Source organism: Kwoniella botswanensis, chromosome 1 (assembly GCF_036426115.1).
Source record: "Kwoniella botswanensis chromosome 1, complete sequence".
In the NCBI taxonomy this organism is placed as follows: Eukaryota; Fungi; Basidiomycota; class Tremellomycetes; order Tremellales; family Cryptococcaceae; genus Kwoniella; species Kwoniella botswanensis.
Window position 1 is genome coordinate 10,418,052 of NC_088599.1, and position 14,175 is coordinate 10,432,226.

Below are 14,175 nucleotides of genomic sequence, written 5' to 3' on the forward strand. Positions count from 1 at the left end.
AGAAGATTTGCCACATATGACATATGATCATACGTATCTGCATGTGTTGATGGTACGAAAGTGGAGGTTGACTAGGTTCGAAGTTGCAGTTGACCTGTTGAGTACTCGATATCTTCATGTGTCTCCCATATAGATTCGATATATCCTTGCTCCATATCGCAGCGTAACAGTGTCAACTCGAGATAGATATCTGAAGGCACAAATACAAGACAGTGATAGTGGAGATGGCATCCACATCAACCAGACGAATTCAAAAAGTGAGTGAGAGATATTCTTCCCTTCCTTCCCTTTCTTACCTTCTCCCTGGTTCGAATCTAGTCCTTGCGTCAGTCGACGGTGCTTCCATTCAAGGTCTATATGAACCAACCCCTAGATATCGGAATTTACAATTTCAACTCCAACGACTCCTCTATGATCCTGCATTTCATTCATAGTGACGCGGAACATCTCAGACTGATCTCCGGATTCATGACCTAAATAGGAACTTGGAGATTTGATGAATTCACCTCCCAAGGGAATTCAGGTAGTACCAGATGAAGATAATTTTCAAATTTGGACTATCACCATAACTGGACCTGTGAGTCGTCTTTGGCCTACCACGGATTCACAATATATACCTCCGCTACATCTGCGATGATGGAAAGATATGGATTTCCGCACACAAAGTTCTATGTGCTATTTCGATAGCCGAAGGAAGGAAGGAAGGAAGCAGAAGAGAGAAAGGTTGCGAGGTCTTGATCAAAATACTCTTTCCTTCCTTGATACATCAAACAGTGGCAAACCATTCTTGCTCATGATGTGATGATTTACTGACTGATCTGTCGGTGGAATTGGTGACTTTTAGCCAAATACACCTTATCATAAAGGTAAATTCAAGTTGTCTGCCGATTTCACTAAAGATTATCCATTCAAACCTCCAGTGGTGAGTCTAGTATCGAAAATTGGAATCCCTCTCAACTCAATCATTCGACCCTTACCAATTCAATTCATTGGTGTTCATCATCAGCTAAATCCTCCATTTTGCCTTGACAGCTTCTTTTCAAAACTAAGATGTATCATCCCAATGTGGACAGCGATGGCAAGTGCGTACGACTTGGTCTGACCAGCCATTACTCCTTATAATGGACTTGAATCGATAGCTGATATTTCCCATGGGTTGATAGCTTATGTATAGGTTTACTCAAGACTGAGAATTGGAAACCTGCTACTAAGATGTCAGGAGGTTAGTCCTACTTATCAACATCTTCTATTGCTTTTCGTCGATTCGCCAAAGGTTCCAACTATCTCAGTCAGTCGTTTGCTATACTGATTTAGTCATATGTTACTTGTAGTCCTCCAAGCTATATACGATTTGATCGAAACTCCCAATCCTGACGATCCGCTCGTCTCGTCCATCGTAAGTTGCTTGTCCCTCTTGATCTGAGACAGTACCAATTGCTAATGAGGCTGTTCCATGTGGGTAGGCAGAACTATACACCACGGATCGAAAAGGTTTCGAAAAGAAGGCTGCTGAATACACCAGCAAGTATGCTACTTAACTCCTTTCAGGCTTGTTTGACAGTCTCGTCAGAACTGGTTTGCTGAGAAGGTCCAGCTTGAGGAGAAGGGAGACTGTTGGTTGATTGATATGTATATACCCCGCATTTATATTAGTCTGTATGTATTTGTACGTTATGTGTCTATTTGGATATAACCTGAATCGTTGATGAGCTGAATCGATTTACGATTGTGTTCAACCATATGCAAGAAGTCTATCACAGAACAAGCGATTCCAACCTATGCTTTCATTGCTCAGCGCTCCATTACCGATCATCCATGATATATCCTTGATATGATCCAAATTTCTATTATCATCAAGCAATGTCTTTAATCAGAAAAGAGGATACATCCCAAAGCTACAAAACTACCAAAACCAAGGATTTCCAGTATGATTTTGCAACTAAACCACTTAAGCGGATCGCTTGGCTTTCTTGGCAGCTTTGACAGCGGCGTTGTGGGTCTTCTTCTCCTCGGCGTGTTTGGCGAGAGCGGCCTTGTAGTCGGCAACGGTCTCCTTTTGAGCTTCGGTTCTTCTCTTCTTGAGAGATCGGAGGTGTCTCTTTCTTTGGAGTCGGAGAGGAGTGACGAGTCGCTAAATGAGTGATAATGATCAGTAAAACTCCCCTCACTGTGTAATGCGTATTTGCAAGATGTAGGAGGTACAGGTCGTGTGAAAATGAGATGATAGGTATTTGTGTACACGACACTCACTTGGATCTTAGGAGCCTTGGTGGTGGTCTTTCCGTTCTTCTTGGTAACTTCCCTTCGAACAACGAATTTTCTAACATCATCTTCCTTGGACAAGTTGAAGAACTTTCTGATCTTGGTGGCTCTCTTGGGACCTAATCGTTTGGGGAGGACGGTGTCGGTAAGACCTGGGATATCCTTTTCACCTTGTTTGACGATGGCAACGGCGAGAACACCAATGTCGTTTCCGACGATACATCCTCGAACGGACTATAGCAAGACCAACCATCAGTTTCACAATTTGTTTTCCATAAAAGTAGGTTGACCCACCTTTCTCTTTCTCTCACCGTCTCGTCGAGCTCGGTAACAAGAGTGTCCATCGGCAAGGAGGAGTCGGGTTCTGTTTTGGAGGAGGACACCTATAACAGTCAAAAATGGAAATGTCAATCCTCCGATCTCCGTTCCTCCGATGTAAGATGCAGATGGACTGATGACCCACCTTGTTTCATGGGGAAACCTTGCTTGTCGTTACCACCAGTAACTCTAACGACGTAACCGGCGAATTCCTCTCCAAGGGAATCGATGGGGACCTCTTGACCCATTCTCTTTTCTAAGAAGACTCGACTATGATGATAAATAGCAATGACAACGTCAGCTCGACATTCCTTCTCCTCCAACACGCCATCTCCACTCCCGCCATCCTATCCTCTGTCCTTCTACTACTCTAATCCATTACACCTTTTTTCCATCTAATTCGACAATCCATATTCTCTCCTTCTATTGGAAAAATCAGCAACGGCAAACTCACGTCTTTCTCTCATCCTCGAAGTCAATAAGCTTTTGAGCGCCAGTGGCAGGGTTGGAGAAGTTGACCTTCATTTTGGATGACTTGATGGATAAGGGGAGAAGAGTGACGAGTCAACGATGAAGATGTATCTGATGATATCCAACAGACAGACAGAGACTGGCTGCAACTGCAAACGCAAACCGACAGCAGTCGCACAATTTTGCACAAGACTCAATTTCTCCTGTTTATGCCACCCGCGGCATTTTGATATCGGAGTTTGGTTTACTACCTCGGCATTATACCTGATGGGTTTACAGTACATTTCGGCGATATTGTCATCCAGCTAAAAGTGGCATTTTGACATAAATTGTGACTTGTAAATTTCAACATCAAGGTCATGTCGACCAAGCTGTACCCTCCGTCGTCGATTGCCTGGCACATCCATCTTGGTTCATCTCCATTCCAGTCATACACTTGGTCCCTTCATCCATCAAGAACTGCGTGAGTTCAGCATCACCACCACCATCATCGTCACCTCTCTCGTACCATCTGACATACTCTTCTGTATTTTACAGTGCGGCTCCCCTATCTTCCCTCGTCGGTAATTCAGCAGTAACGAAAAGAAAAGTCCTTCAAAATGGGTCGGTAAGTTTAGGAATTCCAACTATCGTAGAAGTAGAAGTGGATGTAGACGGAAAAGAAGGAGCATCGTCAATGACTTGAGTGGTGGTAGATGTCAGAAGATAGATGGGATAGAATGGGGCTAGAGCATCTATATGGTTACGGCTATACAGATTGCTGACTTTTTGCTTTTATGGGGTTTTTTCCAAATAGAATGCACTCCTCAGGAAAGGGTATGTCAGCGTCTGCCTTACCTTACCGAAGATCTCAACCATCTTGGTCAAAGGCTACCCCCGAGGAAGTTTCCGACCAAATCTTCAAATTGGCCAGAAGAGGTTTATCCCCCTCGCAAATCGGTGTCGTCCTCAGAGATTCTCACGGTATCCCCCAAGTTAAGAATGTAACTGGTAACAAGATTTTGAGAATCCTCAAGACCAACGGTGAGTTCGAGTTTCTTTCATCCTCAGCCAGACCAAACAGCTTCAATCAAATCATCATCTTTTTTGATGAGTCGTCTGACAATAAACTGATGTTGTCTTCTGATGATTTTAGGTCTCGCCCCTTCCATCCCTGAGGACATGTACCACCTCATCAAGAAGGCCGTTTCCGTCCGAAAGCACCTCGAGAGAAACAGAGCCGACAAAGATGGTAAATTGTAAGTACAGCTCATACACCAGCTATTCAAGTCGAACATCACACTAATCATTCCAAATAATCACATAGCCGAATGATTCTTATCGAATCCAGAATCCACAGACTCGCTCGATACTACATCAAGACCCAACAACTCCCTGCTACCTTCAAATACGAGGCTGCTACCGCTTCCACCCTTGTCGCTTAAACAGGTTGAACGCAAGTGGTTGAGAATGGGGATTTTGTAGATTTGGGAAATGCATTTGGTTTCTCTCATCCATTCATCTATAACATTCAATCGTTGTTGCATTCTTGAGACTGACTCGGCCTTCGTCTGATCTTTGGCAGTGGATTCTGGGCAGGTTGGGTATGATCAATTCAGGACATCTTTGCAATCTGTTGGCGAAGGAGAGCCACCTTTGACTGATACATAGATGCATACAACAGGTCTCACAAGTATATTACAAGATCTAAATCCCCATCAGTACAAGTTGCAGATTGTTTTCACATGTTTTATCAACCCAGGAATACCTTAACGTCAAGAAGAGGTGATGACTCCATACCGGATCTATTATGCTCTACCAACACCTTGAGGTGTAACATTCGTACTTCCTCCTTGGACCGTCCCATTCGGTGAATTGTCTCCTGCCATCCAGCCATTGGCATGTGCCGTAGTGGAGGAAGTGTAAGCTTCTTCCTGTTGTCTCGTCAATTCCCTCTGTCGTTTCAAATTCGCTTCTCTGCGTTCTAGTAGGGAGATGAATGCTTTACGGTGGAAGTAATTCATTGATGACACTGCCTGACGACCGACCTTTAATGGGGTCAGCGAAATATGTGATATCAGTGCGAAGATAGACTTACAGGATATTGTTGTAGGGTGATCAACAATTCCAGTGCATTCTCCCTTACTCCTACCCACCGATGGAATAGGCCATTGGCAATTGGCATTAGTCCACCCCAATGTGCTGGTAAATGAGTTAAGAGCTACGTTCAACAGATAGAAACATCAGTAGATGATTCCGTTTGAGTCAAGGTCCACTGAAATGTCCAGGAAGAAGATTACAACCACATACCTCGACCACCTGATCATAGTTCCTTATACCATTATTCAGCGCACCGAAAATAGCTTCAGCTTCAGCATCAGACATATTTTTCGCCAATCGTAATCTCGCAATTTGATGTTGAACGTCAAAGCCGACTGATCGTTTTTTCAACCGCGATTGCCAGTCCTACGATATTCAAATTCGTAATTTCATTAGTACATACTCCTCTCAGGATACTTTCCTATGTGTTTGATATAGTCGTTTCTTCAATACTCACCTTAGCGAACAACTTATAACTCCTCGTCTTCCTCCACGCCTCGACTCTATGGGTATTAGTCCACAACTCCCTCTGTTTACTCTGGTCATCCGCAAATACCGCTCCACTACCCAGCACACCATCACGGTAGGGTACAGATGGGTATCCAATTTTGGTCGATCCAGTCTGGGTGTATTCCTGATGCGAGGCAATTCTGATAAATCGGTTCAGGTAATCTACAAATCTCAGGCGAATATTGGATTCGCCATAATGAGAAGTCATAGCTGACGAGATCTGTAAAACCAATCAGCTCATCAGCCCATCTGCCTTTCTACCCATTTCAAGCGGAATAAAAACCCACCTCATCCATAAATTGATTATCTAAACAATCACTTTTCGCAATACTATTCATCTTAGCCTGAGGCGTACCAGAAGTAGTACTAGGATCATCTTCAACTTTGATCATACTTGAACTTCCTAAACTCGTTTCAGATGATCTACCAGATCTCATCGATCCTACATTCGCAGCATTCACACTACTCGCATTGTTACTTCCAGTCATCCCGCCCGAGCCCGTATTGGTTATACTGTTGCTAAACGATTGTAAATTTTTCGATACGGTTATTTTACCAGTTTCCAGATTACACAACACATCCCATGTCGTTGGTAATTCTTCGAATCGAGGATTAGTCACTCCCGCTACAAATCCTGAAAATTCTTCTAAAATGTCTAAAGATGCCAAGTTTGCATAGGGGAATGCACAGGAGGTTATACCTCTTAAGACTTGTCCACAGCCTGATCCTAACGCACAGGCAGCTAAGACCATCCGAGCTACTTGGTTGGCTGGTAGACCGTGTCCTAAGAACATTACTCGCTTGTGGGCTAACATCGCATTGAGGATAAGGATTATGGGATGCGTCATGGATCCGTTGGTGTGTAGATGTGGATGGTAAGGTGGTGGGAAGGGCGTGATGTTGTGAGAGAAAGTCTGAACGAGCTCAATGAGTGAGTACTGAATACACAAATCATATATATCAGCTTAGATCACCTCAAGGTTGGAGAGTAGCTGAAACTCACGTCGCCGACATCCTCATCGAAAACAGTCATTGGTATTCTGATCGGTACAGTGATCTTCTTGAATCTAGCTTCAGTCTCGAAGAAGTGCGTATCTCTCGGTACACCTTTTCTCTTCCCGTGATTCCCAGTCGTAACACCGCCATAACCAACATCAGGGGTCAATCTACCCTCCCTGGACGGTGGGGTAGCTAGGTGGAATTGTTGTGAGCTGGAAGAACCTTTCCTGACCATTTGTACGCCTGACGAGGAGGATAGTGTCTTTCGATGATTTGATGTAGACGTGGGTGTTGATGCCGACCCTGAGCCTGAGCCTGAGCCTGTTCTAGGTAAATCTTCATTCCCATGACCATTTTCTGACATTGATCCAGTGCCATGTCCAGGCTCAGAATTTAGATCTTCGAATACCTCCTTCGTACCGCTCAACGGTTCTGTTATACCGAATTTCTCCTCGAACAGGTCTTTCCTTTCGGAGCAGCGTAGGAGGATACGCTCATATCGCGTTAAGCGGGGCATGCCTGCTGTGGAGATTGCGTTGGCTGAGTCGAATAGACGAGCGAGGATCTCGGGAGAGGGGGAGAGGAAGTATTCTTCAAGGGCTAAGAGCAGAAGCGGCTGTAATTTCTCCAACGTCAGCTGTTTTGTATATTACTTGTGAATGAGCACAAGACGGCTCACGGCATGGAGGCAACTTGTGGGATCGAAGTGATTGTCACGAACTGTCAACTCACCTTGTAAATCCCGATATAAGGGTTCGGTGTACAAATAGCCATAGCCTTAACCATTGCACCCCTTCTCATCTTCTTATCCTCTTTCATCCTAACGCAATTCAGGACATATAACAGTCCACCACCTGACCCAGCTACACCCCTCGTAGCTCTATCAAGGGGCATCACGCTCGTCCGTCTATTGTCGTCGTTTGAGGTATTCGAAGAGGAAGATTCGGTTGAAAGTCGCATGGATGATTCGTGGGATAACATCGGAGCTATGGCTGATGAAGGTGTTTGTCCAAGATAGAAAATCGTCCAGTCTTCGGCTCGGAGGTGCGCTCCGTCTGGTAACATCAGTTCGGCTAGGCGACTATTCATTCGCAGCAGACATATCGTCAGCTTCAATCCCTTCTGTAATGTTTGATCTCATAGGGTACCCAATAGGTTGAGCCTTCAGTGTGAGTTTCTGACAAAGCTGAAGATAGGTTTAACTCACTGCTCATCAGTTCCTGTGGGATAAGGATACTGATGTGCCAACGTAGCACCCGCATCAATATCGAATTCCGCCAGCAAGCAAAAATGAACTGCTTCCTCTTCGTTCCCCGCTATCCCCGTTCCATCCAGGTCAAATGCCGAGTCAGGTCCCAAATCATGAGTCAGATCAGATTCAAAATCTCGTTCTGTCGATTGGGTGGTGACGTTCGATCGGGCTGAAGGGGTTGGAGGAGGGAAAGAGGTGTGGGATGTGACGGACATCTTCGAGGTCGAGCTGGAGGTTGGTCACACGATTCTCGGTATTGGGAAGCTGACTTTGGGGGTGATGTAGATCTTGGTACCGGGCCTAACTAGTCTTGGGGACTTTTCCTCTTTCTCGCGGGTATCTTTATGAGTATTCGATGGTATAATAAGCTGGCTACACGGGATAGTGACAACGACAGCGACGAATATAGATTGGATTGATACATTTGTTGTTGTACGCGCACTGATCGACCCTTCCCACGTGTATGCGATGTGGGGCACCATTGAGCAACCGCAATCAAAACACGAGACAGATAACTTGGCTGTAAAAAGACTGTGCATCGTTAAGAATACCGTCTCTCATTCTCTCTTGACTATCTGTTCATTAGATACTCAAATCCACCTCGTGATTCTCGACCAGCCAGACAGAACGAAGAGGACCACGCGATATAATGGCCAATTCATCATCTGAAGACCTGTTCGTGTATAGAGCCAATGGCAGCGCAAGCAATAGTGCTGGACCAAGCAGATCAACCTCTTCAGTCAACTTATATCCGCTCAACAATACTTCCAGACCAAGTTCGAGGAAAGGACCAAGGAGGGGATCAAAGGATCATGAGGCTGGTGAGGTAGTGGACGAGGCTGGATTTGCTGAGAGAGGTGATGTATGTAAGTCAAGCTTTGCTAAAGATCAGCTACAATGCATCATCCATTGGGAATTGGTGATGGTAGACTGATGAGCTGCGGAACTCGCAATATAGTATTCAAAGCACCTGATGATGATAATGATCATGATCATGAACACGACGAACACAGTGCAGCTGCACCATTACTATCCTCAACGACTTCGCGGCGAGAGCAATTGACCGAAGAGGAACATGAGCTGTTCATAGCTGAGGGGCCAAACAGTGGGGCTAGAGGTACGCTGATGGATGCGATAACGAATGTAAGCTTTCTTTTGATCGATGATTGCATTCAGACTGGAAGATTACAGCGCAACATGATCGGTAGATGGCGAACTCAATTATAGGTGCAGGCATAATAGGGTATGTCAGCTTCAACTCCTCCTATTTAGATGCTAAACCAATCTGAACTATCGGCTCGCAGACTACCATACGCAATCTCTCAAGCGGGTTTCTTCACTGGTATATTCCTCTTGGTATCCCTAGCGGCGGTATCAGATTGGACGATACGACTGGTCATATTGACTAGTAAATTGAGTGGACGAGATTCTTACACCGAGGTAAGCTGACCTATGTCACATCCGACGATACGAGTGACTTGCATTGCAGCTGATAAGAATCGGTGATATCGGGGGACAGACAATGTATCATTGTTTTGGACCTGCTGGTGCAGCTGCTGTCTCGTTCTTTCAATTTGCATTTGCATTTGGGGGGTGAGTTGGCACTCAAGCTACTCTGAAGGCTTTAGGTAGCTAATTTTGTATTCTAACAGTACAGCCGCTTTTCACGTCATCATGTAAGCTTTTCATCCTTGTAAGCATAGACGCTAACCCAGCTTACGCTCCTTGTAGAGGCGATACGATACCTCGAGTGATCTCGTTCATCTTCCCATCGTTATCCCAGCATGCAGTTCTGCGTTTATTGGTCGATAGGAGAGTAGTGATACTATTGTGTACTTTGGCAGTCTCATTTCCACTGAGTCTGCATAGGGATATAGTGAAATTGTCAAAGAGTTCTTCCTTTGGTGAGTCTGATCTATTTCTGATAGGATTGTATCCTGTCACTACGATTTGGTGATCTTCTGATTTACCTCTGACATCATCAGCTACAGTTGGCTGACTTTCATAAACCTCTGTTAGCTCTTGTCTCAATGACCATCATCGTCCTCTCCGTTCTATTTCGATCAGTAGCTGTCGACTCGTCCCTGAGAGGATCGTCATTGGATACTTTCACATTGATAAAACCAGGTGTATTTCAAGCTATCGGAGTGATATCATTCGCATACGCGTGTCATCATAATTCAAACTATATCTACAAGAGTATACATGTCCCCACACTTGACAGGTCAGTTAGCGAATGCAACGGTTGCAGAGCATGCTCAGCTGATAATCGAATTAATGTATCAGGTTCTATGTGGTCACACACATCTCAACTGGTATAAGTCTAGTGGCGTGCTTGTTGGTAGCTGTCTCTGGATACGTGGTATTCACAGATAAGACACAGGTGAGCTAACAAGTAATCCATGCATCTCTGAAGAGTACAGCTAACGAGGTATATCATAGGGGAATATTCTCAATAACTTTGCTTCAGACGATTGGGTTATCAATATCGCGAGGTTCTGCTTCGGAGCCAACATGTCTACCACAAGTGAGCCAATTTATCCAGATCGCCCAATAGTGTACATCTAGATGACAACGCTCGTTTAGTTCCACTTGAAGTGTATGTTTGTCGTGAAGTGGTAGAAGAGTACTTCTTCAAAGGTAGACCGTTCAGTCAGAAAAGACATGTGATAATTACGAGTTTAGTGGTGTTCACAACTATGGGAAGTGAGTATCCCCTACGCTTCTCCGTATCTATCACCAATCGTTAATTATGCTAATATTCTCGTGCCCATCTCTAGTCGCCTTAACAACCTGCGACCTAGGTATAGTCCTCGAATTAGCCGGTGGTCTATCAGCTTCAGCATTAGCATTCATCTTTCCTGCATCTGCATATTACGTATTGACAAGTGGTAAATGGTATTCGTGGAATAAGCTGCCTGCTGGACTGGTCGCTGGATTCGGAGGAGTGGTGTTATTACTAAGTTGTGGACAGAGTATAGCGAATGCTTGGTATGGCGAGGGGAAAGCAAAGGTTTGTACTTAGGATGCATATTCTAGATTTTAGGTTTTTGGTCCAGATCTTTTGAAAGTTATGCTATGGACCCGTAGACGGAAAGTTTGTACTGATGATTAGACCTCACAAGAGAGGCTTCTCGATATGTTTATCTCGATCTTAGCTTTGGGTTGAACATGGGGAAGATCAGGATTGACTGGGACATGAGGGAGTTTGTGGCAGGGTGGATAAGATCTGCCACTGTCTACGGTACCCAAGTATAGTCACTTAGGTTGTGCGCTCTTTATCTCCACTGGACATACAGTATTGGAGTGCGAATCTACCTTATGCACGCAGTGTGATGTCGTTCAAGCCAAGCCACTAGCTTATCAATCTTCTCAATATGCACGATGTGATGGCACAGCATCAAGTGGGGGATGATGGTGATGGCGTTATTTATCACCTTTTAGCCGAATCCTCATAGTCAAAGGTCCTTCGAGCTATTGCATCGGCTCAGAAGCGTAGATACCTATATATACTGACTCACACTTCGAAGCGCCCACATAGTCATACATTGCACTATCAACCCCTGGTTGCTCCTTATATAAATATAGAAATGGGTAATACATATACGAAACGTAAGTACGACCCTGTAGACTCATGCAAAATGTCATTTTGAAGGCTGATTGAAGCAGTTCGCGTTATTAATGAGTAACGACTTATTCGGTGTACCAGCCATACGCTCCAACCAGTCCTTATTCAACTTACATCCCACCGAAAAAGAAGAGGTTGTTAGATAAGTTGGATGATAAGTTGGGAGATATAGGCAAATCTTGTGATAAGAACAAAGATCCAAATAACGGAAATGACAATGCAAATGGATATGGTGGACCAGGTGGCACAACATGGCATTTAATGCCAGCCCGTATGGGAGGAATCCTTATGGGAATGGTATGAATGGATATGGAGGTCAGGGATATAATTATCCTTCCATGCACGATCCTGTAAGAGCGCTCCTACCATTGTCTTGATATTGTACTGATGGTATGGATTAATTGGGTTGTCGAAGATGTATAATACGAAATACGAGTGAGACCGTCTTCTCTTGAAGTCCTTATCCCCCGATACCATGACGATCTTGAAGAACAAGCTGATGATAGCCGTTTTCGACACTCAGAACATACAAAGAGAGAAAGAAACGAAAGAGGCGAGAAAAGGCTGAAATTATCGGTGCGATGGGTGAAGTGGGAGGTGCATTGGCTTCTATAGCGGATAGTGGTTCAGGTGGTTCATCGGGAGATGGAGGTGGGGGTGGTTCGGCTGGATGTGGAGGAGGAGGGGGTGTTGGATCATCGTAGAATCATCGCAAACTACATTTTTTGTAAACATCGAGTTTTTAGTAGCACCTTCTCTGCTATAAGTTATTTTACAGTATGTATCTTCTTGTATCACATTCAGTGAACTGATGTACTGTAATAGACACTCACTAGAAATGAAGTAATGTAACCATCTTCTATATGGACTCCATTCAAATCTACTCTACCTGACGCATGATCATATCCCAACCTGTTCACTCTTACGATTATGGTTGATGGTGATACGGTAAGGTGTGGGCTCTTGATCGTCATTCCGTCATTCCATCATCGCTTCATGGATCTAACCGAGCCAAAGGACGTCCTTTGGGGCTATCACTCCAACCAGTGAGAGACCTCAGCCATCACACCTCGTCCTCGTCATGATCATGATCCCTCATCGGTACATTATAAAAAGAAAATAGAAATCGATTTTATCATAAACTCTTCTCCTCTCTTCTCATACGGTCTTTGCCACTTACTTCGGAGTAGAATCCATATACACCAAGATGGGTAACACGTCCACTAAGCGTGAGTCGTCATGTCTTCCCAAACTTTATACATATCTCTGTACTTATTATCTATCCTCCCAGCTTCCAAAACTCACAATATGAATTCATCAGCCAAGAAGAACGGATTGTTCAGCAGGTGGGAGAATAGATTTCAAGATAGTAATAAGATTGATCAGATCAGTCGTGAAAATGTATGTACGGTAATCGATAGTTTGCCTTTTCCTCCACCTCTCCCTTCTCATCATCTATCAAGGGTCAAGCTGACGAGATATCATATGTGATATTTTCAGAATGGAACGTCTAAGTAAATTGTCCAATCTCAATTTACCCCCTCAATTTTCATATCTCTGGTTTTCCCACTGTATCTGATCAAGATCTTTATAGCTGACCTCATGTCTCTGCAGAACACTCCAGGAAGCTCGAAGACGTCGAAAGCAGAAGCAAGCCGAACGAAATGGTTTGTTGGCCGAAGGTGGATTTCATCTGGGAGATGCTGGAGTAGGTCTCGGACAAGCACTTTCAACTTCGACTGATCCATCTGGAGGAGGACATAGTGCAGGTGCTTCTGCGTGTGGAGGAGGATCCTCAGGAGGTGGAGGAGGGGGTGGTGGGGGTCATAGCTCCTCGGGAGGTGGGTCTGGTTGTGGTGGAGGAGGAGGGGGCGGTGGTGGGGGATGTTAGACCAAAGATGAGATACCTTGAATCGTTGATAGCATCGTTGGCACAGCCGAGATGAGTATGTATGGGACGATTCTCAATAGAAAAGCAGTGATGATCAATGGTATGACGATCTGTGCTCAGACGACCTTGAAAGCACAGCCAAAGGACCAGGTGAAGCTCAGAGTACATTTACTCTCTGACCGCTTGCAGCACAGATCGTGCAGCTGTCAGCTTATTTTCCTTAGTATTCTTCAACGTCGCAACATATGTTGGGCATAGTTTACGGTGAAATGTCATCTGCAAGTGAAATCTAGGATAGTGAGTAATGTACTTTTTCACAGGTTTGTTGATCATCTAGGTATTCAGGTGTATTCCATGACAGGTAGTTTAACCTGTCGCCGAATCCCCGTTAATCCTTTTACGTGGAAGGTGGTACAGTAGGTACACAAAGCCTTATTTCAACATGTTTTCTCTCTTTCTGCGAACAATTCCAACGTGCTTGCACAACACCAGAGACATCTATCAACATCTCATTTTGTGTACTGCATGCCTTTCGGCCATGTATCATTCCTGTTTGGGCATCCAATAGGCACATCTCCTCATAAAAAGGTAATTTCCTTGACTTACACAGAGGTACAGCAGTGTACCATAATATACGGGTCTGCCATCGCAGCAACCATGAATGTGGCAGTGAATGATTGCTGTTGAGTTTTGGGCTACTCGGATGCGTACGCTTTGAAACAAGGTTCGACCGATTACTGTGTATACGTATGACCGTCAACGTAG

The 14,175-nt window shown here is 44.5% G+C and overlaps 7 protein-coding genes across 7 annotated transcripts; 5 read left to right on the top strand and 2 right to left on the bottom strand.

Moving 5' to 3' along the window:
• Nucleotides 1-224: 224 nt before the first annotated feature.
• L199_003933 (uncharacterized protein) lies at nt 225-1,538 on the top strand (the record flags this gene model as incomplete). The annotated part of the gene is made up of 7 exons (XM_064889661.1): nt 225-257; nt 482-577; nt 845-922; nt 1,033-1,082; nt 1,164-1,222; nt 1,332-1,396; nt 1,464-1,538. The coding sequence occupies 7 exons, from the start codon at nt 225-227 to the stop codon at nt 1,536-1,538; spliced, it is 456 nt and encodes a 151-aa protein (XP_064745733.1).
• A 410-nt stretch (nt 1,539-1,948) lies between these two features.
• Nucleotides 1,949-3,105, bottom strand: L199_003934 (uncharacterized protein; the record flags this gene model as incomplete). The annotated part of the gene is made up of 5 exons (XM_064889662.1): nt 1,949-2,131; nt 2,251-2,496; nt 2,557-2,645; nt 2,726-2,850; nt 3,035-3,105. 5 exons carry the CDS (start codon nt 3,103-3,105, stop codon nt 1,949-1,951), a joined length of 714 nt encoding a protein of 237 aa, XP_064745734.1.
• Nucleotides 3,106-3,848: 743 nt separating this feature from the next.
• L199_003935 (40S ribosomal protein S13) lies at nt 3,849-4,475 on the top strand (the record flags this gene model as incomplete). The annotated part of the gene is made up of 3 exons (XM_064889663.1): nt 3,849-4,074; nt 4,187-4,289; nt 4,358-4,475. 3 exons carry the CDS (start codon nt 3,849-3,851, stop codon nt 4,473-4,475), a joined length of 447 nt encoding a protein of 148 aa, XP_064745735.1.
• A 363-nt stretch (nt 4,476-4,838) lies between these two features.
• Nucleotides 4,839-8,106, bottom strand: L199_003936 (uncharacterized protein; the record flags this gene model as incomplete). The annotated part of the gene is made up of 8 exons (XM_064889664.1): nt 4,839-5,078; nt 5,129-5,251; nt 5,341-5,496; nt 5,588-5,860; nt 5,928-6,578; nt 6,644-7,255; nt 7,372-7,720; nt 7,847-8,106. 8 exons carry the CDS (start codon nt 8,104-8,106, stop codon nt 4,839-4,841), a joined length of 2,664 nt encoding a protein of 887 aa, XP_064745736.1.
• Nucleotides 8,107-8,540: 434 nt separating this feature from the next.
• Nucleotides 8,541-10,916, top strand: L199_003937 (uncharacterized protein; the record flags this gene model as incomplete). Its single annotated transcript, XM_064889665.1, has 12 exons — nt 8,541-8,757; nt 8,850-9,034; nt 9,100-9,134; nt 9,196-9,331; nt 9,411-9,484; nt 9,544-9,567; nt 9,623-9,795; nt 9,911-10,115; nt 10,178-10,274; nt 10,334-10,418; nt 10,478-10,597; nt 10,672-10,916. 12 exons carry the CDS (start codon nt 8,541-8,543, stop codon nt 10,914-10,916), a joined length of 1,596 nt encoding a protein of 531 aa, XP_064745737.1.
• Nucleotides 10,917-11,770: 854 nt separating this feature from the next.
• L199_003938 (uncharacterized protein) lies at nt 11,771-12,223 on the top strand (the record flags this gene model as incomplete). Its single annotated transcript, XM_064889666.1, has 3 exons — nt 11,771-11,869; nt 11,935-11,954; nt 12,043-12,223. The coding sequence occupies 3 exons, from the start codon at nt 11,771-11,773 to the stop codon at nt 12,221-12,223; spliced, it is 300 nt and encodes a 99-aa protein (XP_064745738.1).
• Nucleotides 12,224-12,726: 503 nt separating this feature from the next.
• Nucleotides 12,727-13,410, top strand: L199_003939 (uncharacterized protein; the record flags this gene model as incomplete). Its single annotated transcript, XM_064889667.1, has 4 exons — nt 12,727-12,748; nt 12,811-12,920; nt 13,020-13,033; nt 13,134-13,410. The coding sequence occupies 4 exons, from the start codon at nt 12,727-12,729 to the stop codon at nt 13,408-13,410; spliced, it is 423 nt and encodes a 140-aa protein (XP_064745739.1).
• Nucleotides 13,411-14,175: the final 765 nt, after the last annotated feature.